General features: G+C 38.7%; 1 protein-coding gene across 4 annotated transcripts in view; it reads right to left on the reverse strand.

Annotated features, from left to right (window-relative positions):
• Window positions 1-24,067, reverse strand: part of arhgap32b (Rho GTPase activating protein 32b) — a 69,900-nt gene extending 45,833 nt beyond the window's left edge. For 2 of the 4 annotated variants that reach the window (XM_088321084.1, XM_088321083.1), the window contains exons 1-3: window positions 23,727-24,067; window positions 15,304-15,491; window positions 6,565-6,670 (exon numbers count right to left, since the gene is read on the reverse strand). In XM_088321084.1, coding sequence (XP_088177210.1) covers window positions 6,565-6,670; window positions 15,304-15,410 — 213 coding nt within the window. In that variant the 5' untranslated portion in view covers window positions 15,411-15,491; window positions 23,727-24,067. The remainder of the gene's footprint in view (window positions 1-6,564; window positions 6,671-15,303; window positions 15,492-23,726) is intronic. The other 2 variants (XM_088321082.1, XM_088321085.1) reach the window with 2 other exon arrangements.
• Between the last annotated feature and the right edge of the window lie 1,808 nt (window positions 24,068-25,875).

Consider the following 25,875-nt stretch of genomic DNA (forward strand, 5'->3'; position numbering starts at 1 on the left):
AAGAAAGTAAGAAATAAAACAGCCCAGTTCTGTTGACAACAAATTGTAATTACATCCTCAAAACGCCTGCAAATGTCCACATTCATTAACGTATGAGTTCCATATTCTGTCATTCTGTGTCTTTGTAAGAAGACTCAATACATCTTTAATACTCAGAAGAAGAGTTGCAACATTAGCAACGCAAATAAGATGGCATAGCTCAAACTATCTGCATTAACTGTTATTGTGTCAATGATAAGTAAATGAGAGTCAAGGGGCAAGTTCCTTATAAGTACTCTCAAAAAAGCATTTGAGGTACTTTACACATCATCTTCAAATTGAAACTTGGGAGGCTGGAACACTTCCCAATCCTGCTTGATGTATGACTTTAGTTGCTCATTAGTCCCAGATCTCCAATGTTGTATTTAAGACTTTCAATCACACCAAACATTTTGAACAAGAGACAGGACGTTAACCTGTTTGGATCTGACCTAGTTTGCTGGGTGGAACTTGGACATGTTGCCAGCTTTTCTCTATGAACTGGAATCTTTTTCTATCTTTGACAATTCCCCAGGGGGGTACTTTATCCTGTGCATTTCAGGTACACAACACATATATGATGCAGATTGGATGTAATTTCCAAAGAAGACCTATAGGACTCTCAAGGGGTACCTGCTCGGCCTATACCTCTTAGTGTGTTCAGCTAACCATGTACCAGTACTTGGGATTAATATGGGTATCGGATCAAAGGTGAAAATGTATTGGAACATCCCAAGTATTTGGTGCACCTTTGGAATGAACATAATTTATGTATTTTAAGTTTGGGTTAAGTGGGCTCATCTTTCAGTTGGAAGCCCAAAGATTTATAGCATAAGAACTTTGCCACACAATGCCTGTGGATGATCTGTAGTTAAGATCTACGTTTTTTTATTCTGTTAGCTTGTATTTCTTTCGTGTCGGTGCAAGGACAACATTATGAATTCCGCACCAAGATGAAAGTTATTTTACCTCAACCCTTGTGAGTACACTCATCCATCATCTGTGATGACACAGAACCAAAGTTTTACCATCACCAACTTAACAAGTCGCGGAGGAGAGTTGATGTGTATTTCTGTGTGTAGGATGTTCCTCGTACTGCCTCAATCTCCTTCAACATTAAAACAAGGTAGCTGATACAGCTTTGAAAGGATCAAAGAGGCGATAGAGAAAGAAGTCTAATGAGCCATTAAGCTCTGCACAATGTTCTCTATTCCCACTAACAAACATCGTGTCGGAATCAGTGCCAACTATCCACAATGCATCTTCAAACACGTCAGTTCCATTTGCAGCAAACCAAAGAACAATTACTCCACCCTGTTAGCCAATATTAGTTTTCAACTCAGGTCAGGTCAACCCCTCGTCACATTCCTCGTGAGTAAGATTTTCTATTCTCCAGAAAATTAGGCAAAAGACACAGGAGAGGTACACATGCAGACCAAGAATCACTGTCCTCTTGGGACAGCCGTTGTTAACCGGAATGGGTTTATGGTATACAAGTAAACCCAAAAGGAGGAGGGCCACACTGAAGAGAACGTTATATATGATGCTAATCACCTTTGTACAATAAACTCAACTCAAATCGCTCTAAATGGCTCCAACACAGCTGCGCACCAGTTTGCAGACGGACTTATGCATTACTTTCTCAGTTTTTTGAACCATATTTTCACGACCGTATGGCGCACACAAAAGTCTTCGATTTTCTTCAAATTGTGCACCACACTCTATTGTGCAGTTCACCCTGTGTCTCATGCACAGTGGTGGACATAAACCAGCTCGGTCGCCTAAGGGTTGGACACCCGCCCGAGAGACTGGGTGGTCACAGGTTCGAGCCTAGGCAGAGTCAAGACTTACACCAGTTTTGGGTAAAATGTGATGTTTTGATGAGATCATTCACATTTTCAACTTAATGTGACATGTATGCGATCCCCATTGATGTACATGTCTTCTCCCGTGTGGACACGACCAGTTTCCCACGAACAGAAGAGGACACGTGACGTCACACAAAATGCGGCCACACAATGACTACACCAATCTTCTGAGTAGATGAAGATAATGCTTTCTTTCCTGTAGCAATTTAAAGATTATTGTTATCACCTTGGTACTTCTCGCGGATTATAATGAAAACTATGGATTGTCGACACTTGGGCTCTTGTGTCTGCCGGGACTGTTCTAACTTTCAGAAAGTGACTCTAAAAGTGAAGAAAGTTAACTATTTAATGAAGATTTAGCTAAGCTGTTCTGGTCAGAAACAAAGGACAAGGATTGACAGTTTCGTTTGATATGGATTACTGGTAAAAAATAAGCACCAAACTCTTTTTTCCCCCTCGATTTATTTGTGTGTTTTACTTTGTGATCAATACTTAAATGAACCACACCGAAACTCCTCAGTTTTGCTTCCGTTGTATTTTTAAATAGGCACACTTGTATGCTTGTCTGTGTTGTTATAACGCGGCCGCAGCAGGCCCCCGCGCCCCAACGTGCGGGTGTGCCCTGTGTAGTGGTAAATACAGAAATAGAACTGGCTACGGAGACTGCGCCTTTTAACACGATGCGCCCTGTGGTCGTGAACATACGATATACACGTAGCCAGGTATGGAGACATTTTATACGGCTTGGCCTATCGTGCACGTGCAAACGCACATTTGGAGTATTAAAACTGAAGGTTTTAGAAAACTTTGATCCAAGTGAAGATTTGCGAGATTCTTTTGAAACATCACTGACCTAGAATAAACTTTGTTCCAAATGTTTACATTTGCAACCAGCATGGTTGACTAAGCAGTGGGATTAAAACTGATCCAACAGGCAGTTTTAGCGACTTTATGTTTACAAGCTCTTTCAGTGATATTATCTTAAAATTTCCCTAACTAAACTATGTTGCCTGAGGAGTGGTGTGAAAAGTTAGAGGACAGAACAAAGATAAGCTTCATGTTTTATTCCTCTCAGCCTTTTTTTCCATTTTTCATTAAAATTGTTGTTAATTTTAGGGTTTGGAATTTAATGTAACATTGCTTCTGGAAGAAATGGAAAAGAAAAAAATATAATGCAAATTAAATTCTGCATGTCCTCATTCCTGACATTGTCAGACTTATTGTGTCCTCATAGTGAAAAGGTACTAGCATACAATATCCTTTAAGCTTTCTTAAAAAAAGGTTACTTGCTTCCTCAAATACTTTTGATAGACTGGCTGTTGAAATAGTTTGGGTGACTGAAAGTAGTTGTGCCAACTTGTTTGTCAAGGAATGAAATACAGCAATTGTGCAGGAGGCTTCAAAATCTGTCTTAATGGGACAGTGTGTATTATTAAGCGCCTCCTAGTGATAAAAAAAAAACCCATCATTAATAAAAATGTTGATTTAAATATTAAGCAAAAATACATTAAGTATCACACAAACAAGCATTTTTAAAAACTCTTAGGTTGTGAAATTAGCATTTACTTTGCATAATATGAACCTCAAATAACTACATCTGACATCTTAGCCTCAAAAAGGCTGAGCAAAATATGAGAAGTAAAATGGTGCATTTTGGTCGCTTGGAGTCTCTATAGTTAGTATTCCTTCTTTTGCTTTTATGGACTCATGTTTGGTTGGTTATAGTGTTTTAATACTGCTATAAATGTTCAGAATCTACTGGTTGCCTCACTTGTAGTTACTTTAATACAAAGGGTTTGGGGAAAACATTTATGTTTCAAACATACAAAGAAATAAAACGCAAAAGGTTGATAAACACATTCACGTTTCATTGGTACACTGTGATGTATCTTGCAAATTTATTGTTTGGATGTGACAAAACTACTATGGTAGTCCCCCCAGTGCCTAGAGGCTCTGCCACTATTACCTTTGCTATCACTGAATAGTTAAGTCTAAGATCCAAACTCCTTCCTCCCATTGACAACCCCACTCCCTTTTTCACCCCAAACAAAAGAGAGATCTAAGCAACCCCACCAAGTAATGAATAGAATTCCATAGGGCTCTGTGATGTTAACAAAAAAGGAAATCTTGGTTTTATCAGTCAGTATGTGCAAGTAGGATTTTTTTTTAAGTGTTTTAAAAGAAAATACAGATCAGTTTGAATGAAAATTAACCTCGAGATGCTTCCATCAATGTATCAAATTATCATACAAGCTACTTTACCGTTTATAGCAATCATTGATGCTACATCAGGCATGTCTAACAAAGAGTCCGCGGGCCGGATCTGGCTTGCTGGATGATTTGATCTGGCCCTTTGTAAATTTTTGAGAATGTAAAAAGTGAAAGTCTCTTGCTAATTCCTATCAAAAGTTATTATTATTATTGTCATCATTTATAAATACTAACCAAATGCTCCTCCCCACCGCTAAAAGGACGTAAAGGTGTCAAAGAGCTGACATCCAGTCTGGTTTCATGTTAAAGACAATATTGTGCAGTATTTTCTCAGCTTCAGTAGATCCGGCCTAGTAGTTTGATCTGATGTTATTGCCTGGTCACATTATTTTGTAATTATTTTTTCCATTTATTTCAAAGCTGTATGACAATTGAGGCAAGCACATTTTTTTTCATAGCTCCCACTTGAGTTGGTTTATGTTTGTGGTGAGTTGGTTCAGATGTAAATCACAAGATGACTGTTAAAATAAACATATTATTCAATGCCAAACAAGAACATCTTTTTTGTTACATTGTTTGTGAATACATTTTGTGTGCTTAGAAAAGATCCCATAACATCTGTGATTATAATTTGTAAAGATGGCTAGAAAACATTCACTGTGAATTGCAGTCTCTTTTTTAAAAAATACTGAAAACAAATACCGTACTCTAAAAATTAGGAATACAGGGGGTAATGCTGAATTGCTGAAAGCTTCTTGTTAACTGCAAGAGACATAAATAAATAATATATGCTCCTTTCTCGGAATCTAAGAGCACTATCAAATGTTGAGTGAAGGCAAGTAGACAAAAGGCATGACAATTCAATATTCATTAGAAAGGTTTGCTTGTTGATCGTCTCCCTTTTGCCCAGTCAAAGAAGGCAATTGCAACAGACTCCAGCAATACAGAGAACACGTCTGCATGTTGCCATAGTGACGGCCTCATTTCCACCAACCTGTTCCAAGAGGTCAAACCCAACCGAGAAACTAGGTAAAAAAATATTGTTTGATGTTCATTGTATTTCACCCCCCCAAAGAATAGACATATAAAACACAATGCCTTGGTCACATAAACGGTGATGAAACCCAAGACAGAGAAAATATCAGACAAAAGGAGAAAAATATATGCTTGTGTGAAGAGCAGAAATAACATAAGTTAGATATCTGCTCTTTTTTTTTAATCAATTTGAGGCGTAGGTGTTTGAGAGAGAAATACACATAGTTTATATATTATAACAGGGAGGCACACAGCTACCAGAGATAATAGATAAGATCTTAAACCCAAGCCCAAATCCAAGCCCAACTGGGATGTGCCTAAAATATCAATCATTATGTTTGGGTCGGGCTTCTCTCTCTCAGACACACACACACACACACACACACACACACACACACACACACACACACACACACACACACACACACACATTTTATATATGTTTATATATATATTATAAAATGTTCATAAACATCCATACTAAAACGATAAAAATAATTTTTAAAAAGTGCATTTCTTGAAATAGGAAAAAAATAAAAACATCTGTCTATGCCTTGGCTACACTATCATCACAGTGCGCTGATGCGTTTAGAGGTTGTGGGTAGTTTTGGCCATGAGAGATCATGGCAAAAAACAAAAAACAGAAGTTGTCTCATAACAACATGTACTGTACCAAACAGTTATAATGTCAATTCAAAGAACTCCTTACTCTTTCAGTCCATTATCCACCTGTCATTGTTCTTCTTTGTCTCTCTCTCTCGCTCTCTCTTTAAGTGCCGTGCTAGATTCTGAAAACGTAATGCTGCAGAGGTTTACGGCCCTATTTTCAAACCGTCAAAATGACAGACAACCTTTAAATATTGTCGACAACAACAAAAAAAAATCTGTCAATGATTGATAATTGTCAGTTCATGTAACCTCCAGAGAATTGAAATATTAAAGAGGTTTATTTAACTTATGTTTAGTTATATAAGACGGGCTTTAATTTGTTATCATATATCACCTTTATCTTCCCGGGCCCTCACAAATAAAATGTTAAAATTCGGGTTTGCTTGGGGCTCGGTCCAGCAAATCAAGTTCATTGCTCGGGCTCGGGCTGGGTCGGGCTTTAATAATAATTACCTCATGTGCAGCCCCTTCTTAAGGTTTCTTCACTTTCCGCATGCTAAGATTTTTGAGTTTTTCTTTTCCCCTCATGTAGGGTTTGGATCAGGGGTTGGTGTATTGTTAGTCTGGAGTCTGTACAGCCTTTTGAGACTTCTTGTCACTAAGGGCTATACAAACAAACATGACTTGACTTAATAACCGCAGGGCTGGGTTGGGTCGGGATGGAATTTTAGGCCTTTACCTCTTACTTTTGGTTTGTATTTCACTTTTGTTTTTGACTGATGTCTGAATGATCAAAAACGTGTTTTTAATTCATGCATCTTACCATGGCACTAATGGTTTCTTCCCAGTCGGGTCTCTCTCTTGGATGAACGTGAGCCAGTTCAGGTACAATATCCTCGTCCTTAAGATGCTGTCCCAGTCGAACGTCCCTACATGAATGACAGATATAAATACAGAGTTCATAAATGTTAAAAATTTGTACAGGACTGTCTCAGAAAATTAGATTACAGACGCTGCCCTACTTATGAACGAGATTCCGGACCATCGTCCCTAAGTTGAATTTGTTCGCAAGTTGCTTCAGTGCTATATTTTGTATAGAATGTATGTTTAAGGTTTACATAAGTAGGTTTAAGGCTTGTATGAGTAACCTGTATTGTTTTGTACTAAAAAATAAACATTTCATAAAATAATATGGCTTGATAACATTCTTCCTATCCAAATCACGTACTACGGCAGTGTTGTTCGGTCAATACAGATCTTTTACCGAATAGAATGTTTTTGTCAACCGAAAAGTTAATAATTAAAAGTGGATATACTACGCTTGTTATGGAACCCTAAGTTTAAGTTTAACCAAGATGAAAATAACAATTTGGCGGCAATCACAGCTTAACAAGAATCTTGTGCTCCTACACTGTTTTAAGAAACCCGAGTGGTGAAATTTTGGTATCCAAATACTTTCTGTTCTTTTTCGATGCTCCTGTTTTGCCGTAGCCAGCTTAGGGTATGTCTTTTAGACAGCAGAAATAAATCATTAAAAAAGGCATATATCAAAACAAACAACACAACAGGCTCCAAGCTTAATTCAACTTTGAAGACTTACAAAACCGTTGAGTTTATTTGATTGAAACAGGCATAAAAAGATTCAAACACATTGTAAAATTCGAGTTTACAACTGCTTTAGTAGTATATATTTTTTGTTAATAATTACCATTTGAACATTTTGGCAGGGCACCAATTTGCCACTGATTAAGTGGATCAGATTGGCCATTCCTAGTTTTAATGTGCCTGAACCATCTAAACCGCTTCAGTTTCAGGGGTAACGTAAAATGTTTAAGTTGCAAGCAATACTTTCAAATTACCCAGACAATCATTGTTCAATTAGACACAACCATAATGACAGTCTTGAAACTTATTTTACCATTTCTTTTTAAAAGACTACAAAGCTCGCAGTCCAAAGGTGCATTTCACCTGCCTGCTGGCCTATTACTTCTAAGTACATATGAGTAAGGACAACCAAAACATTTCATGGATTCTTTTGAGAAAAGGCATGTAACAACAAACTGCCATGTCGAACACCTGCTTTGAGCAACAACCCAGTACAGTGAGGTACACCTCCGTGCACACAGAGATTACAATGTTTGTTTGACTAACACTTTAACACTACTATGGATTACAACGACATTAGTCAATGAACTCAAGTCTACCTGCACAACTGCAAATCAGAGCTACTGTAAAACCACAGTCCTTTGGCTAGCAAGATTAATTCAGAAATAGAAACATTTAGAGGGATGTTTTTGCCACAGCAGCTAAAAAGCATCATGCTTCATTGAGTTTTTTTTTTTTAATTAATCATTTGGTACACAAGATTTCTGAAGCATCTATCACCAAGCACAAACAAAAATAAAGTAAGGAGTGGATGTGTGTATGATTAGCAAAACACCCACCAGAGATAAGAATGTTTATATTAACCTGTTGGGTTGCCAATGCTAAGCGCCACTTGACAAGCTGTATTTGCAGACTACCATTTATCAACCAGAGATCATTTGAGGAAACAAAACATCCCAATGTTTTTTTACTTAAAGGGATTACAAAAGACCATTAATTTTTTCAATTAGGCACAGAACGAGTAGTGTTCCTCCCCATAATCATGCAGATGTGTGTTATGATATGCTACCAACCATGGAACTCAAGAAACTAATTCTCAAAGTAGACAGTTTGACCTAATATACCCTAGAGCTGTGACATCACTAGAAGACAACGAGAAATCAAAACAATGGCGTGTTCCGCTGAAGAACATACGGCGATTGTACTTATCAGCGAATGCACTGCGCTCATTTTTGCTTGAAGTAATTGGAACTTTGCTTACCGTGTCGCTGGGGGACTTTTGACTCGTGTGCTTTGGTCATCAAAGCTGGTAAGTTTACCTGCAGCCATGTACAGCATGCATTCTTTTTTTGCCTATGCCTCTTTTTAGGCACGTGATTGTGACCTTCCTTTTTGTGTTTTTTTGCAATGTCTTTATTATGCGGATAGCTCCCCCAAGTGTGCGGGCTTTTGAAGCCTTCCAGGTTAGATGCGTTGGCAATCGGCTAGCCTGCTGTGCTAATTGTTTTTTCCCTGGCTGGGTTTGTGTTTGTTGCTGTAATCGTTTTTTGTTGTTGGTTCCCGGTTACTGCAAGTTTTTGGTCAGCCAGCCTTTCTCTCATTTTTCCGCCGATCGGTCCCGGTTAGCCCTTTTTAGTAGCCGCCTAGCCTGCAGTGTCCCGGCTGGTTTACATTTTTTTAAATAATACAAAGAAAAAGCAGAAAGACTTATATTAATTCAATCAAGCATTTAAATAACTGTATGATTTTTTTTTCACTTCCTATTCTGCATACGTTTCTCAGCGTTAAATAAACTGTAGAAGTCAATTCAAATCAATTCAATTGTCGCCTTTTCCTAAAAAAATACATTAAAATAAATAAATAAATAAATGCAGTTGATACTACAACCGATTAAATATTAGTGAATGAACCTTATAAAAGATTTTATTATAAAACCAAACATCCCTGAATCATCATTTAATTGTGAGCCCTCGAAAAAACACCAAGTCCTCCAGCTAATGCAGTTTTTGTGCTGTTAATTTAATAGTCCAGCCTCCGTGAGAACGTTCTTTTTCTACCACTACTACCTTTGTGGCCCCTGAGCTAAAATGAGTTTGACACCCCTGCTTTGTGGAATAAAGCACATATAGAGAGCTTTACCACAATGGTTCGAATTGTAGTAACTATGCTATGCTAGGGATTGAACCCAAGACCCCATATGGCAGAAAAAAACGTAACCAGGTGATCTAGCAAGTATTTTGAACTGAACACAGCTAAACAATGGTGGTCTGCTTTAGAATGCAGAATTTACAGTTACTTCCATTTAAAAATATGTCAAATGACTTTAAGTTTAAATGAATTAATTTCCTCAATATAAACTGAATACAATTGAAAGCAGAAACGGACAACCAAATAGTAAGCTGTAAAACACGAACACAATCATTTTTAAATAAGCATATAATTTATATAATAATCACTCATTGCCCTTAAACAAGGCAGAGCATTTCGTGGTTGATGGAGCCTATTTGAACATTAATTTGAATAATTACAACATGGTAATAACATAACATAATATGTTTAATATGGATTTCTGAAATAATCTAAGAGTAGAAGACTGGACTTGGTACTAGAGTTTTCAGACATCAAAATAACCTATGAAGAAAAGTGACATAAGTATAATAATAATATTAACAATAATAACTACATACAACATAGGTGTTCCAGCACCAATGTTTCCTCTAATTTTTCACCGGTCTGAGCGTTCACACAAAGTCTGTGAGCAACGCTTGAAACAACAGTGAGCAACAGCAACCCCAAGTGTGGCAACTAAATCATTATCAAACATGTCCAAAACTTGACATTACGTTACATTTTGCCGGGTTTTTGGCAATGCAAAATTATTTTTCACTTTTGAATGAATTGACTAATGTACGACTGCAAAGGTTGTACGGCCTACAAACGTTGTTTGTTCTTACAATTCTTTCACAAGACGTCCATTTCTTTTATTCCTGGTATCTTTTGTCACATAATACTAACATTTTTGGGTGCTTATTTAGTCGGTTGCACGATACAGAACTGTATTTAGTTACATTTTTTAGTGGAAGTACAATGTTGGCAACAAGATTAACTTGATATAATTGGAAATTATTTGAATGCAACACCAACTTTTTTTCTCTTTTTCCGTTTTTTTCTCCTTTTATTTTCCTTTTTTAAAAAAATCTGTGTTTATTTTTTCCTAGCCGTTACTTTTTTCTTGCTTTCTTGTTCTCTATTACCTTTTTTCCCTTTATTTGCTTCTTTCGTTTCTTCTGGCTTTTTTTCTGAAAATTTCCTGCCCTTTTTTTCTCTTTTTCTCTTCTTTTGTTTGTTTTTTTCTCAGCTTTTCACTAATTTTTCATTTTGGTATTTTTTTCTTTTTTGTTCCAATTCCCACCCTTCCTTTAAGTCATTTAGTGCGCAATTTTACATAATATTTGGTCGTGTGGGGATTAAAGAAGCAAAAACAACCTGAAGAGCCGTTTGGGACCCGAAAGAGCTGGTTCTTTTTATCGAGCCAAGCCAAAGAAGCCGATTCTCGAAAAACTCGACTGACTTTACTCAACTTCGTTCTACTTTGACATTGACTTAAAAATACCGCATTCAGAACACAGCGTCAGGGGAACCCGTGTATTTTTACCTTCATGCACTATAACTTTGACTTAATTCACTTTTTAATTAGCAATTTCGAGCCCTCATTTTTGTGAGCTGTCTAGATTTTCTTGTGCACGGAAAAGCTCTAGCAATTGTGCACACACGCAGCTGAGAGGAAACATTGTCCAGCACTCCCACAAGAATGATTTAAAACAAAAACAAAAATAATTGAATGAATAAAATAATGAAACAAACTCCTAGAGTCTGGCTGCTAGTGTGCACTTCAGTATTTGAAAAAAATAAACAAAGTTATGATTACTTCAGAAATTTGCTCAACCCCATTTACTTTTAACTACAGCATAGTCCAGCCACAGAAACATTGCAACCCAGGGTTCATACGCCTTTTTCCTGGCCAAATTCAAGCACTTTTTAAGCACTTCAAAAGCTAAATTTTCCATTTTTTCCAGTACCAATAAAAAAATCATATATTCTGCAGATCTACAAACATATCTGCATTTTACATATGAGATTTTTTTAATCTTGTGTGTGTATTTATTAAAAAGTATTAATTTTATAGTTTGGCTAAATAGCGAATATATTTGTAATAAGTGTGTAAATATTTGAGACAAATCTCTCCCCTTACATTACATTTTCATTTGCATGAAGTTCTTCCCAATACAATTTACCACTGGGAAAAGATACCTCAAATTTTTACTTGGTCACTAATGAATGTCCTTAATTGATTCATCATGTGGGTTCTGACGAGTCAGACTGCTGAGAAAAACGGCTAGAATTTCAAGCATTTTTTCCCCAAAATTCAAGCATTTTCCTGATCTTGAAAAGGCAACATTAGAATTCAAGCATTTTCCCGGATTTCAAGCACCTATACCCGGACAACTTTAACAGAAGAATAATTTGTGAAATGCAAACGTGTCTTCAAATAAGCAATGAAATGAATTGAAGTGATCTGCATTTATATAGCACTTTTCAAGTCAATGAAGACTTCCCAAAGCGCTTTACAATGTGCTTCACATTTACCCATTCACACACACTCACACACCAATAGCGGCCGTGCAGCCATGCATGGCGCCAACTTGCTTATTGGAGGCATTAGGGGTTCAGTGTCTTACCCAAGGACACTTCGACATGTAACACGGAGGAGCCGGGATTCGAACCTGCGATCTCTTGATCCCAAGACGAGCGCGCTAACTTACATGTTAAGTGGTTGACAATTATACCGTTTCAAATTAATCCCTTTTCAGTCTTTTTTCTGTACTTTTCAAACAGTGTCTTTTGTATCAGTCGTCAACCATTCGTTAATGTATGCTAAGCTACTGCTGCCATGGTAACCCTGGGGCAGGACTTAGACCTTGTTCAGGATTGTGAGAACAGCTACCGAACACCACGGTATAAGTAAAATTACAGACTGCTCTCCATATACAAAGGCCATGGCGGATAGATTTACAATACACACACATTCACAGTTCATAAGTAGGACATCGATAGGGCAAAGTCAACCCTCGATACTCAAGGAGCCCTCTCTAGTGTTAACGCTAGCATTGTATGCGAGTGCCGCATCGGATTTCAGTTCATATTGTTTCATTGAATGATGCCATGGTAGGGTTATTTAATGAGACAGAGAGAGGGAAAAAATGCAGTGCTTCCCATAGAATCGTGTGAGTGGGTGGACAGTCTAGGGGGCATGATTTTTTTTACATTTTCAATTCAAACGCATCAATCTTGTGCATTTTTAGAGCAAAATAAAGAAGCTAGATCTAAGATGAACGTGTCTACTATTGAATAATTAATACACTAGTTATGAAAGGCAATGACAGCGCAAAAAACTCACACCCACAAAGCATGGTATGAAACAGGAGTTTAATGCAAAAAAAATAAAAATCATCATCTAACTTGAATCAAAACAAAATACTGCTGTTCCGATGCTGATGCTGTACCTTTAAAAAGTATCATAGATTGCAGAGTAAACAGCAAGTACAGCCTGGTGTACCCCACCCCTCTCCAGGCCAACATTTTATAGATAAAGTGAAGAAAAACACCCTGCTATTTTGCTATTTCTCCCACTTAAAAATTATGGAGGGGTCTGAAATTTTCATCGTAGCTGCATGTCCACTGTAAGAGACATAAACTAACAAAATATCCAGAAATCACAATGTATGATTTTATAACAATATATTTGGGTGATACAGCTGCAAATAAGTATTTGAACACCTGTGTATCATCTAGAATTCTGACCCTGAAAGACCTGTTAGTCCCCCCATTAGATGTCCACCTGCATTCCATCTACCATCCTGTATCAGATGCACCTGTTTGAGGTTGTTAGCTGCATAAAGACACCTGTCCACCCCATACAATCGGTACGACTTTAACTTGTAACATGGCTGTCAAAACACTCAAGAGACAAAATTGTACACCCCCACAAGGCTGGAAAAGGGCTACAGAGCAATTGCCAAGTACCTTGGTGAAATCATACATGGCACCAAAGGTTCCCCTGCTTGAACCAGCACATATCAAGGCCCGTCTTAATTTTGCATATGACCATTTGGATGATACAGAGGAGTCATTGGAGAAGGTTTTGTGTTCAAATAAGACCAAAATAAAACTTTTTGGTCATAATGCCACTAAGCATGTTTGGAGGAGGAAGAATGAAGAGTACAATCCAAAGAACACCATCCGTAATTTTTTGGGGGTGTTTTCCTGCACACGGGACAGGACAAGTGCACTGCATTAAAGAGAGGATGACTGGGGCCGTGTATTGTGAGATTTTGGGGAACAACATCCTTCCCTCAGTCAGAGCATTGAAGATTGAAGATGGGTCGAGGCTGGGTCTTCCAACAAATGGCTCCGTAAGAAGCATATCAAGGTTCTAGCACGGCCCGGCCAGTCTCCAGACCTGAACCCAATCGAGAATCTTTGGAGGGAGCTCAAACTCCATGTTTCTCACCGACATCCCAGAAACCTGACTGACCTAGAGAAGAGCTGTGTGGAGGAGTGGGCCAAGATCCCTCCTGCTGTGTGTGCAAACCTGGTGAAAGACTACAGGAAACGTTTGACCTCTGTAATAACAAACAAAGGCTACTGTACCAAATACTAATATTCATTTTCTCAGGTGTTCAAAAACTTATTTACAGCTATATCACAGAAATAAATTGTTAAAAAAATCATGCAAGATTGTGATTTCTGGATTTTTCTTTTTAGTTTATCTCTCACACAGTTGACATGCACCTACGATGAAAATTTTAGACCCCTCCATAACTTCTAAGTGGGAGAAATAGCAAAATAGCTACTAGTGTTTATATTATTATTGCTGCTTTATACTTTACTCCTTCCCCACATTATTGTGATAATTATTGTATTATGTGGTTCATACCGCAGAAAATACATATTGTTTTGCATGTCGTTAAAGCTCTCTTGGCTGTTGTGCAAAGTGCATAATCTGGTGCATTCACCCACTAGATGTGTAGAAACTCACAGGCATAAAAATTAGTTAAGCAAATGTAATCTAGAAATTGTGTTATCTCTCATGCACACAGTAACTAATGAGAAGTTTTCCAACCCCAGGAAATCATGCTCTGTAAAAGAAAAGGATATTTGTTTTGTGTTTGCACTGAGCTTAGCCAACATTATTTGGCTGCAAATGCAAAGGTGCAAGCAAAGCTTTTGCATGGTTTAAACAATTGAGGAAGAATTTATCATGACATACCAAGGTTATCGAGGTGTTAGTCATACAATGGCATAAGTAGCTGGAGCTGATACACTAGGGCTGTCAATTAAAATAACGCCAGTTAAAACAGTTGCGTGGGGGTTGAAATAAAATTAAGGGAACCCTCGATTCCAATGATGACAGTTATTGATGCCTATGGCCTAGTTTTTCTACAGGTAGACGAGATGTGGGTGGGGACTAAAGAGGAGGCGTGATGGTGAGTGTGCAAATTATTAGACTAACTCAACTACAGTGTTTGGGCATGTCGAACAATTCTTCATTTTCCTCTTTCCTCCTCCGCTTCTTCCTCCCCTGCATGCATATACAGGTATAATTTTATTTTTCCTCGAGGCACATGCAAAGCTAAGTAATCCCTTCTTCTATCAGCAAGACTCTTGCACATCTGACACATCCTGGTCACCTGCTTCTCAATCACAGGATGACAACAAATGCTCTAAAGCAATCACTACTGTTAACACGTCTAACTCAAAGCAAACTAGCATAAGGACCCTTAGAACAACCTAAGGTGTGGTCATCTTAACTCAAGCAATTGCTGCTTTAATGGTGCACAATGTTTCGAGTTTTATGTTGTGCAAATGCATGTGGCTTGTGAGAGCAGTCTCCTACCTGTCCAAGATGTCAAGACTGGACGAGGTTGAGGCTCCCAGCATTCCCAGCGTTCTCAGCGCTGCACTACCCACCACTGCGGCAGCCCCGCTGCCTGCCTCCATCATACTGAGTCACTGCAATGTGGAGCCTGCCAGAGAAGTCGAGAGAGAGGGAGGGAGGGAGAAAGAGAGAGGGAAATGTGTAGCCTACCAGAAGAATAAGAGTGTGGGGGCAATATAGAGAGAGGGGAGTAGGTGTAGAGAAGGAAGGGAAAAACAGATCAAATAAATCATATGAATGGATGCAAGAAGAAGGATGCTGACGGCTAGTGGTGGCTAAGGATAATAACAGACAAATAAAAAGGGAAACTGTCATTTGGGATGGAGACTAGCGTGGGTAAATTTAAAAAAAAATACTAAACACGAAAGCCAGTGTTTTAAACTATTTCCTGTTTAGAGCATGGTTCATCAAGCACTGGTCTCATCACATGCTAAAATGACCCCCAAAACAGCATAAACCAACAGTTAAAAAGGCACAACCCCCAGCACTTCAAGGTATCCTTTGGTGCCACTGTGTGACATCTCTCTTCAATCAACAATGTCCAATCCCTACTGAATTATGTCCAAATTAAAAATATCACAAGTCAATTTCAATTATTGCGCCATAAAAGTTTGAGATGGAGCAACATGTATGCTGGTTTTAAATGTCATCATTGACGATGCCTTGCACACACAGGAGTGACGGCAAGAATAGGAGGGGCCAAGGAGCCAGAGAAGTGAGAGCAGAGGGGAAACACACGGTACAGGAAGGGAGCCAAAGCTATTTTATCAATGCATCATGAAATGGGTAATAAATATATATATATATATATATATATATATATATGTATAGGGAGAGAGAAAGAGAGAAAGAGAAAGAGAGAGACACAATGGAAACACATGTTGGCCTGGAGAGTGATGGTTGCCACCAGGCAGTATTTGCCCCAGACACACCACAGGAAATGGTGCCCTATGGTTAGGGGATCTAACGAACCAACAATATATTATACATAAAAGAGGGAGGATACTATTTTCTTATTCTACATCATATGTATTTATATAAAACTTTGAGTTGCAATTACTGTATTTTCCGCACTATAGGGCGCACCGGGTTATAGGGCGCACCCCCAAAAAATAGTTTTTGGTCCTATATCTTCCATAGATAAGGCGCACCGGATTATAAGGCGCTACAATGGGAACGTCGACAAAACAGTCAGATGATTCAGTAAAACTGATTACCCCCTTAACATTTCCAAAGCTTGCAAAGAAGCAAATACGTGTCGTAGACACGTGCGGATGCGGTGTCCGTACGATGTCACTTAAATGCGTCATTTCAAATATCATTCGGAAGGTTGAAGTCTTGGGATTCAAGAAATGCCAAACATTTCTATGTTTCTATTTTCTTTTTCGCTCACAACTTTACTGTGCATATGACAATAAACACTTGGAATTGAGTTTAATTCACTCAACTCATCACAGCAACATCAAGATCGTTCTAAAACAAGATACCGGGAAAATATAAAGCCGCATAACTCACCTAAGTTCTCACGTTCAATAATGATACGCAATCATGGTCTTCTTACAACCGTTAGTGAAGTAAATCCAGGAGAGTAAATTATTTGCAAATACAGACTAATAAAACATGTTTCTTTATGGTGTACTTTAGCAAGCTTGCTAAGCTTGCTACGCCATTGCTAAACTCGGCCAATTGTAGGGTTTGTTTTTGCCATCTAGCCTATTGGAGGCTCTGAATAACTTCAGCCAATATCAATCGATTTAACTGATGATTGACACATCTTTTTCGGCCAATTGCAGGGTTTGTTTTGGCCATCTAGCCAATCCGAGGCTCCGAATAACTTCAGCCAATAGTGATCGATTCAAATGATGATTGACACATTGGTTAGCCAATGAAACGCCGGTATATAAATCCCAGCATACACCGCGGACCACTCCACGTTCGGGGTAAAATCGAGTCGGCGGCTGTTGAGTAAGTTGCGAGACCTTGCGAAATTAATATTGAGCCATATATAAGGCGCACTGTGTTATAAGGCGCATGGTCAGCTTTTGAAAAAAATTAAGACTTTTAGGTGCGCCTTATAGTGCGGAAAATACGGTAGTTGCCTGAAAATTGCTATAGAATTACATTCTGATTTTATAACAATGAATGTGAACGTTATCAACAACTTGTACCCGAAGAAAATGAAATGAAATGATCTGCATTTATATAGCGCTTTTCAAGTCAATGAAGAATTCCCAAAGCGCTTTACAATGTGCTTCACATTTCCCTATAGTGGCCGAGCAGCTATGTAAGGCGCTAACCTGCATATTGGGGGTATTAGGGGTTCAGTGTCTTACCCAAGGACACTTCGACATGTAACACGGAGGAGTCGGGATTCGAACCGCCGTCTACTGATCCCAAGAGGAGTGCTCTACCTCCTGAGCCACTGCCGCCCCACAAATCATGAGACCAACTCAAGTGGACTGAAGTGTGGTATCTCACATGATTTGAGTTTACAAGCCCTATTCAAAATAATTAGAAGAGCAACCAGCAAAAGCATAGATTTTTTAAAATAAATCCTTAAAAAAGTGCACATTTGGTCTTAATGAGTACAAAGACTGAACTCAACTATTACAAAAACACAATGGGAAATATTGAAATATTGACCTGCGTGCAATCAGCCATCATGACACCCATCAACCTAATTCACAGAATGGCAATGAGGCCATTGAAAAGTGGGCGTCTGACCTTTCAATGAACGCATTTGTGACCGACTTTCCAACTCAGCCTTATAAACAGAGGTGTTAAAAGACTGGAAAAAACTAGTGAAGACCCGGTCAGTCCATTGGCTTAATAAATCTATAGAACTAGTTTGAGTGGAAATCTTTTCATTTTTTTGAAAATTCTATGTTAAATATTATTGTAGGGTTGTGATAGATCCCAAAAAACTGATATCAAAACTACTTTGTGATAATTTCCGGTTCAGGTCACACATCTACAATTGAGGTACAGACGCTCCCCTACTTACGAACATTCGAGTTACGAAAGACGGTAGATCTGAACATTTTTTGGGGGAAGTCGAAAAATACTTGCACATTGCTGTAAGTTAGATTTTGTATTGTGCACCTTTTTCCGAGTACAGGACAGTGCTGTAGTGTTTCTTTCCACCACTACCGGCGTGTGGCGCTGTGAGAGATCACCCAGCAGCCACGCCGAAGAAGAAATCTGACTTCCTCTTCCTAGTTTGAGCGTAAACATACTATACTGTATCTCCAGCGCACTAAGAACTTTGAATTTTTTAATGTTTAATATCTAGTGCATCCATTCAATATGGTTGGTGTAAAGTGTAAAGAAGAGGCAAGCCATCTCTTTTGACATGAAAGTGCAATAGGAAAGATTGATGCGGTTGACAAAAAAGAGGATCGCTTTTATCCACTTTCTACCACGGAGGAGAAAGTCACCTAACTTTTGAAGCTCATTTTCCAATAGTAAGTTAGACTTAACTTTAATTATCTCTATGGAGCATATTACTTTATGAAATGTTTATTTTTGAATACAAATCAATCCATGTTACATATACAAACCTTAAACATACATTCCATACAAAATATAGCTATCAAGCAACCTACGAACAAATTCAACTTATGTAAGTAGGGCAGCGTCTGTGATAATGTTTTTTTTTCAAATATTACTTGACAATAATTTCCTCCATTACAAATGCTGAGTTTAATCCTTTAACACAATAAGTTTCCATGAATGCAAACAATTTTGTTGGGTCCTGATGTCATTATATTTACACTACATCTGTGTAAATACCATGAAAAATTTCGGATCATAGTCTGTGTTAATCCCAGGACTGTTTATGGAAGACTGGCAACTCTTTGGGGGCGCCATGGCACTGTGTAAAACTCCTAGGAAGACGCATGTCCAAGAGGGAGATGCTTTTTCACACCGTGTTTGGAAAGAATACAGCTTTCACTAATTGGAGAACTTCTTTAGATGGCCTGGTCGGTGCTGTGCATAATTAAAGAGTGCGAAGAAAGGAAACAATAAATGCCTTACTCTCACACATTGCACCAGTATCTAAAGCAAGTGGTCAGAGGTCAAGGCAAGAATTGTGTGTGAACTCCAAGACAGAGAAAAAGGAACCTTGCTGTTACTCGACGCTTTCTTTATGAAATAAATAACTCAAATATATTAATTTGCAGAGTTCGGGTGTAAGCACTAAGATTTTGTAATTACCCACTAAATGTACTTCACAAAAAGGACACCAGAGTCGTTTTATTTACTGTTCTATGCGATTGTTAATGTGCCCCATCTCGGTTAGAGAAATAAAAAAATGTTGATTTTTAATGTATTATTTATTTGCCCCTCCCTAAAAATGGACTGAGGTTTATTTATTGATTTATGTTGCTACGGACCGAGAAGAGTGTCAAATTTGTTTTATAGTTAGTGCATTTCCATTCACTTGCCACGTAATTAAATAACCGTCATGCTAAAATTAAGAAGAAGAAAAAACATAATTACTCGACTTATCGTTTAAATGTCAGGGAAGAGTCGACGATTAACAAAACATTACAATCAATGCATACCGTATTTTCACGACCATGAGGCACACATAAGTCTCAAATTTTCTTCAAATTGGGCGGCGCTCTATCGTGCAATGCCCCCAGTGTCTCATGTAAATCGGTGGACAGATACCGGTTTGGTGGTCTTAGGGTTGGGCACCTGCCCCCGACACTGGGAGGTCACGTGTTTAAACCTTGGCCGAGTCAAGACATACAACATTTTTTGGTTGAAATCTGATGTTTTTGTGAGACTGTACAAATTTCCAACTGAATGCGACATGTATTCAAGCTACTGTGACTTTTAGACCTTTTCCCACGTTCCACACAAGTTTCCCACAAGCAGAAAAGGACACGTAATGTCACACACAATGCATTGTCTGCGGAACCGCTCAGAGATCCTAACTCTGTAGTGTATCTAGCAATTTGAAAGTGATTGTTATCATCTTGGTGCTTTCGTTTCATTAAACAGTCATTTTTCCACCCGGACCAGGACTACGGTGGCACAGAAATATACAGTGGATCATAATGAAAAGAATGGAAGTTGCACGCTTGGGCGGGACTGTTGTTCAAGTATACGAAAAGCGACTCCGAACATAATTCTGAAAGTGAAGATGGCGAACTTTTTAATGGAGTTATAGCAAAGCAGTTCTGGTCAGAAACGGAAGACGAGGATTTTGATGCTTATGTTATGGATTAGAGCCAAACTGTTTTGCACCAGCTTTTTTTTTAATTTTATTTTATCTGTGTGTTTTACTTTGTAATAAAACTTAAACAAACCATAACAAAACTCAGTTTTGCTTCCGTTGTATTTTTAAATTCGCACACTTATATGCTTGTCTGTGTTGTCGTAACGCTGTCGCAAGCAGAGCATTATTGTGCCCTGTGAATGCGGTAAATAAAGAGAGAGAACCAGCTACGGAACTAGCTACGGAACCAGCGCCTTTTAACACGGTGCGCCCTATGGTCGTGAAAATACGGTACATCCTGTAAATAAGCTTACATTATTCGCTAAGTTCCATTTCAGAGTGACAGTTGAAACCAGTGAGAATACTTAACAGCTAAATTGAATCACATGATTCTTCAATATGCTTGGAATGCTACCAAGGTTTCAGTGTTCGTATTTATTTCCGTTCATAAAAGCCAAACACTGTTGAACAGGGACCTTGACAGCATAACCTAATGTAACATGTTTTGGTTCGACCTTCAAATCACATTAGGAATGTACTTCTGATCTAATTGCCAGCAGTAATAGATGAACAAGTATTTTAGTCTTACTGGCTATGAAATGTTGCACAGGGCAAAATAATTGGAAAACACTTTGCCCTCCTAAAGTTAATCTGCCTACACTGATGGTATTTTCTAACTAAATTACTCAGGTGATAAACAAATTGTGGTGCAATATCCACGTACACATTTTAGATGGACCGTGGACACAAAAGTGGAGTAAAGAAATCCAGGCTTACTGAATAAGCACAGCTTGATGTAGTCTGGCCAGGGCATTTTGGCTTAGCCAGTTGCACATTCGCCGAGCCGCAATGAAAATGTGCGGCTATGTCAAGCCAGATGTGGATATTGGAATAAAAACACTTTCATGGCATATTCAAATAGACCTTCAGGATTGATTTCAGAGTCATGGATGGGAAATGGAAACGTGTTGCTCATCGTCTTTTACCGCTTGGGACAATTGGGCACCGGCTCAATGGAAGTACCTGCTATTTGTGGGTTACAATGCCGTGTATTCAGTGGTTTAGTAATATGAATTCTGCCCGATACTTAGGAGTCCTGGGTTCGGTTCCCAGCCAATGCGACAAAGACGTATTTTTTCCCTATCTATCCTTCTTTGTTTTATCGTATCCTTCTTAAAAAAGTGGAGTGCGTAGTTTGAGGTGTCCTTAAAAAGTATAAAATTAAATATTTTCTCAAGTATAAGTTAACAACGCCACCTGAGCTCAAAGAGGTCTTATATATTTTTCTCCACCGCACCCATCTGCTTTTATCTTACTTTCCTTGGTGTTCCAGCCTCAGAGCGTGTTACGCTGGAGGAAAGGAGACAGGGGGGAAATTTCATTTGCATACTTGTGGTTTCCTTTTATTCGAGGATGAAAACGGTAAGAAAGAAAGAAAGTAAGAAAAAGACTCTTTCAAATACAGTCCAAATGCCAACCCAAATCCCCACGTAGATAAAAAAAGAAGTTTATTTGCACGTGTCCAAGATTACGTGAGTTCACACGCCACCGAAGCGGCTTGACAGAGGCGGCAATGGTGATTTCAGCCAGGGGATGGCGTCAGCAAGTAGAATATTTTCAAGCTACGTACACCACCGTTAAGATCAGTTGCATGGCAAGGAGAGCGTACAAGCTGCTGTAATTGTAAGTGCTTCTGATTTTTAGTCAATAGGGTAAATTGAGTTTCGTTTTGAGAATGATTTTTTGTCACGCTTCTATGTATATGCTAATGCAAATTTTAATAATATTGACTTTTGCACTAGCTCATTGACATTGAGAGCTGCGGGAAGAGTCTGCAATCAGGTGTCATAATCGCGGCATAACGGGTTACTTTTTTTATACTGGACAGTTCGCTGCTGATTCTACTAAGATCACGATGTTACTCAATAGGGACAGTGGGAATCCCTTTTATCTATTTATGCGCATCACTTATTAATGATGAGGCATTTGGCGAGCGAAGGGACTGATTTCCTGCACTTTGACATTCAGAGTACCCGGGTAGAGTTCCTTTGCGATGTTTTACTTTTAATTTACCCTTGAAATTTTGATAAAATATATTCCTTGGTGGATGAGTGGTTAGCGTGTTCGCAGCACAGTTCTGAGTTAATGGGATCAAACCTTCCTGTGTAGAGTTTGCATGTTCTCCTCGTGCTTGCATGGGTTTCCTCCGGTTTCCTCCCACATTCCAAAAACATGCATTCCAGGTTAATTGGCTGGTCCAAATCGTCCCTTGGTGTGGATGAGCAATTGAGCTGTCTGTCTCTGTGAGCCCTACGACTAGATGGCAACCAGTTCAGGGGGTCCCCTGCCCACTGCCTGAAGTCACCTGGGATGGGCTCCAGCACCCACGCGACCCTACTGAGGATAAGCGATGCGGTTAAAGGATGGATGGATGGATTTTCCCTGGTCCGCACCAGTTCTAAGCCATATGCTCGGTGACGGCCAGCTGGGGAGATCCTCATCGTATTGTAAGCCACAGTGTCTAATATGTGGAAATATAACCATCCTGCAATCCAGAATTTACTGTAATATGGGCTGTGAATTTTATGTATTTTCAACTGTTGGCAGTCATTTTGCCACTTTGCGTGAGAGCAAAAATGACGTCATAGATATCTTACGACCAATCATAGCTTCTTCTCTGAATAGAGTTGTGCAGTGATTGGTCCGCTGCCTGAGCAACTCCGCCTCCTGAGAGCAAGTGCCAAAATGGCTGCCACCCAAAATGAATACAAACAGGTTGGTTTTGCAGCATAATTAATACAATATTAATCAAAATCTTGCAGTTTTTAGACATGTGTGGACACTTAAAAATATGCTATTTGTGAAGAAAATGGTGTGACTTCCTTTGGAAAGGAATAGTGGTCTGAGAGGAAGCAAAAATAGAGTGGATCCTATCCTCATTGCTGGCATATTAGCCAAGTCAGTGGCGCTCACGAGTGGGGTGAGAGGCTCTTTCACTCACACATTATCGCCATTTCACACCATTTCACAACACTCCGCTTCTGGTCTCAAAACAAGAGCACTGGCTCCAACTCACACGGAGCACTAAAGTACGCCATTAGATGGAATGCACGCGTTAAATGGGCAACGGTTAAATCAGAATCACAAGTACCTCGCTTCTGGTGGAGCTTTCGGCGCTGGAGGGTCGGGTATCTTGACGAGTTCAACTTTCGCTGTCTGCCGCTTCTGTTCCTCTCAAATAAGTGATTTTGTCCCAATCCAGTTTTAGTCCGAAAAGAGACGACGGTCATTTGTATTTTGTAGCCATTTGAAAAGAAAGGGCGCCAAGATAATTGTAAAATTAAAAGACTTCTCGGGGGTCTCACCAACCGTTCCCAGTCAAATGGACGTGTAGGAAAAATGATACGTGTATTTCATGTTTTCATTTGCTTAAGAGGTGTCCGTTTTAAAATTTGGAAAAATGTCCGTTGTCTTCAGCCTCCAGGTTCCATGTGCATTGTGCAAGTGAGCCAAATAGGAAAGTCATTACAAGCTGGAACACAGCAGCAGCGCTCAACCGGTGTTGCGTTCGAGGGGATTCGGAAATAGTGGCTTCGAGTAACATCAATTAAAAAAAAGTGATGGATTCGAACGGGATGCTTGGTCGTCACCCAGACAGGGTCGCATTTGACGGTAATCTGAAATATTGGCTTCAAATAACAATTCAAAGAAAGGGCAGATTAGTGGATTACAAAAACAATTAAAATCGAAGAAAGACGTTGTTTTTGTCTTTCATTGTTTCTTTCGTATTTTTCTTTCTTTCCTTCTTTCTTTCTAACCCTGTCTTTCTTTCTTTTTTCCTCAGCCTTTCTCTTGTCTTTCTTTCCTCTCTTTTTTTTCTTCCTCTCTCTTTCTTTCTGTCTTTCCTATTCTATGTCTTTCTCTGTCTTTTTCTGTCTCTCTTTCCCTGTCTTTCTTTCATTTTCTTTCTTTCTCAGCCTTTTTCTGTCTTTCTTTTTCTGCCTTTCTTTCTCTCGGTCTTGCTTTCTTTGTTTTTCTTTTTCCGTTCTTTCTTTCTCTCTGTCTTTTTTCTCTTTCTTTGTTTCTTTCTTTTCTTCTCTGTCTTTCTTTCTCTCTCTGTCTTTTTTTCTCTTTCTGTCTTTCGTTCTTTCTTTCTCTGTGTTTCTTTCTCTCACTGTCATTTTTTTCTCTTTCTGTCTTTCTTTTGTTCTGTCTTTTTCTTTCTTTCTCTCTCTGTCTTTGTTTCTTTCTGTCTTTTTTCTTTCTCTCACTTTCTTCATTTCTTTTTTTCTCTGACTTTTTGCTGTTTCTGTCTTTCTTTCTTGTGCTGACTTTCTTTCTCTGTCTTCTTTTTCCTCCTTTCACTTTCTCTCTTTCTTTCTGACTCTATTGCTCTGATTTCATCGCTCTTATTTCTCTTGAATAGAGAACTTTATCATAATATTGAAATTTCTGAGTCCTGCATATGAGACTGGAAGGATTCCAGATTATTTGAATGCGCAATTAATGCCCAACGCCGATGTCTGCATTGTGTTTAGCCGATGAGCCATCTATTGTTTTCATGAAGACCAAAATCGAAAATCTTTCAGGAAAGTGTTTAAAAAAACAAGCAATGTGGCAAGAAAGAAGATACTGGAATGCACATTTTCCCTAAGGCAAGAAATAAGTCGCAACATTCCAACCAACATTCCCAAAAACTCCAGACTGCTCGTTTGTTTAAAATGAAAGAAGCTGCTAATGCTAGTTGCTAATGTTGTGCGAGGAGCAGCTAGCGATGCTACAAATTACTTAAGCTAAAACTGTGAACCGCAAAATCTCAAAATGTGCTCGGTCCAGGCTGACATGAGCCAAAATTCAAAGAAAAACATTTTTATTTTTTTTTAAATAAGAAAAAAATGATTTCTTTGTTGTGCATTAATTTAAAATTTTCCATGTTTTGATTGAGCGTAAAATGCCAATGTTAGTTGTTAATTGTAGCTGCTAACGCGAATACAGCTAGTTTCAAGGTCTGTGATGTCAGATGCTTAAGCAAAGCTACGTAGTTGCTAATGTTATGCGAGTCACAACAAGCGAGCCCTGAATCAAAAAATGATTTCTTTGTCGTGCATTCATTTAAAATTTTTCATGTTTTGATTGAGCGTAAAATGCCAATGCTAGTTGTTAATTGTAGCTGCTAACGTGAATACAGCTAGTTTCAGGGTCTGTGATGTCAGTTGCTAATGTTATGCAAGTCACAACTAGCGATCCCTGAATCAATGACGTATGAATATTTAAGCTAACTGCTTAAGAAAAACATTATC

Source organism: Urocampus carinirostris, chromosome 17, assembly GCF_059441175.1.
Source record: "Urocampus carinirostris isolate Australia breed hairy pipefish chromosome 17, RoL_Ucar_1.0, whole genome shotgun sequence".
Taxonomy (NCBI): domain Eukaryota; kingdom Metazoa; phylum Chordata; class Actinopteri; order Syngnathiformes; family Syngnathidae; genus Urocampus; species Urocampus carinirostris.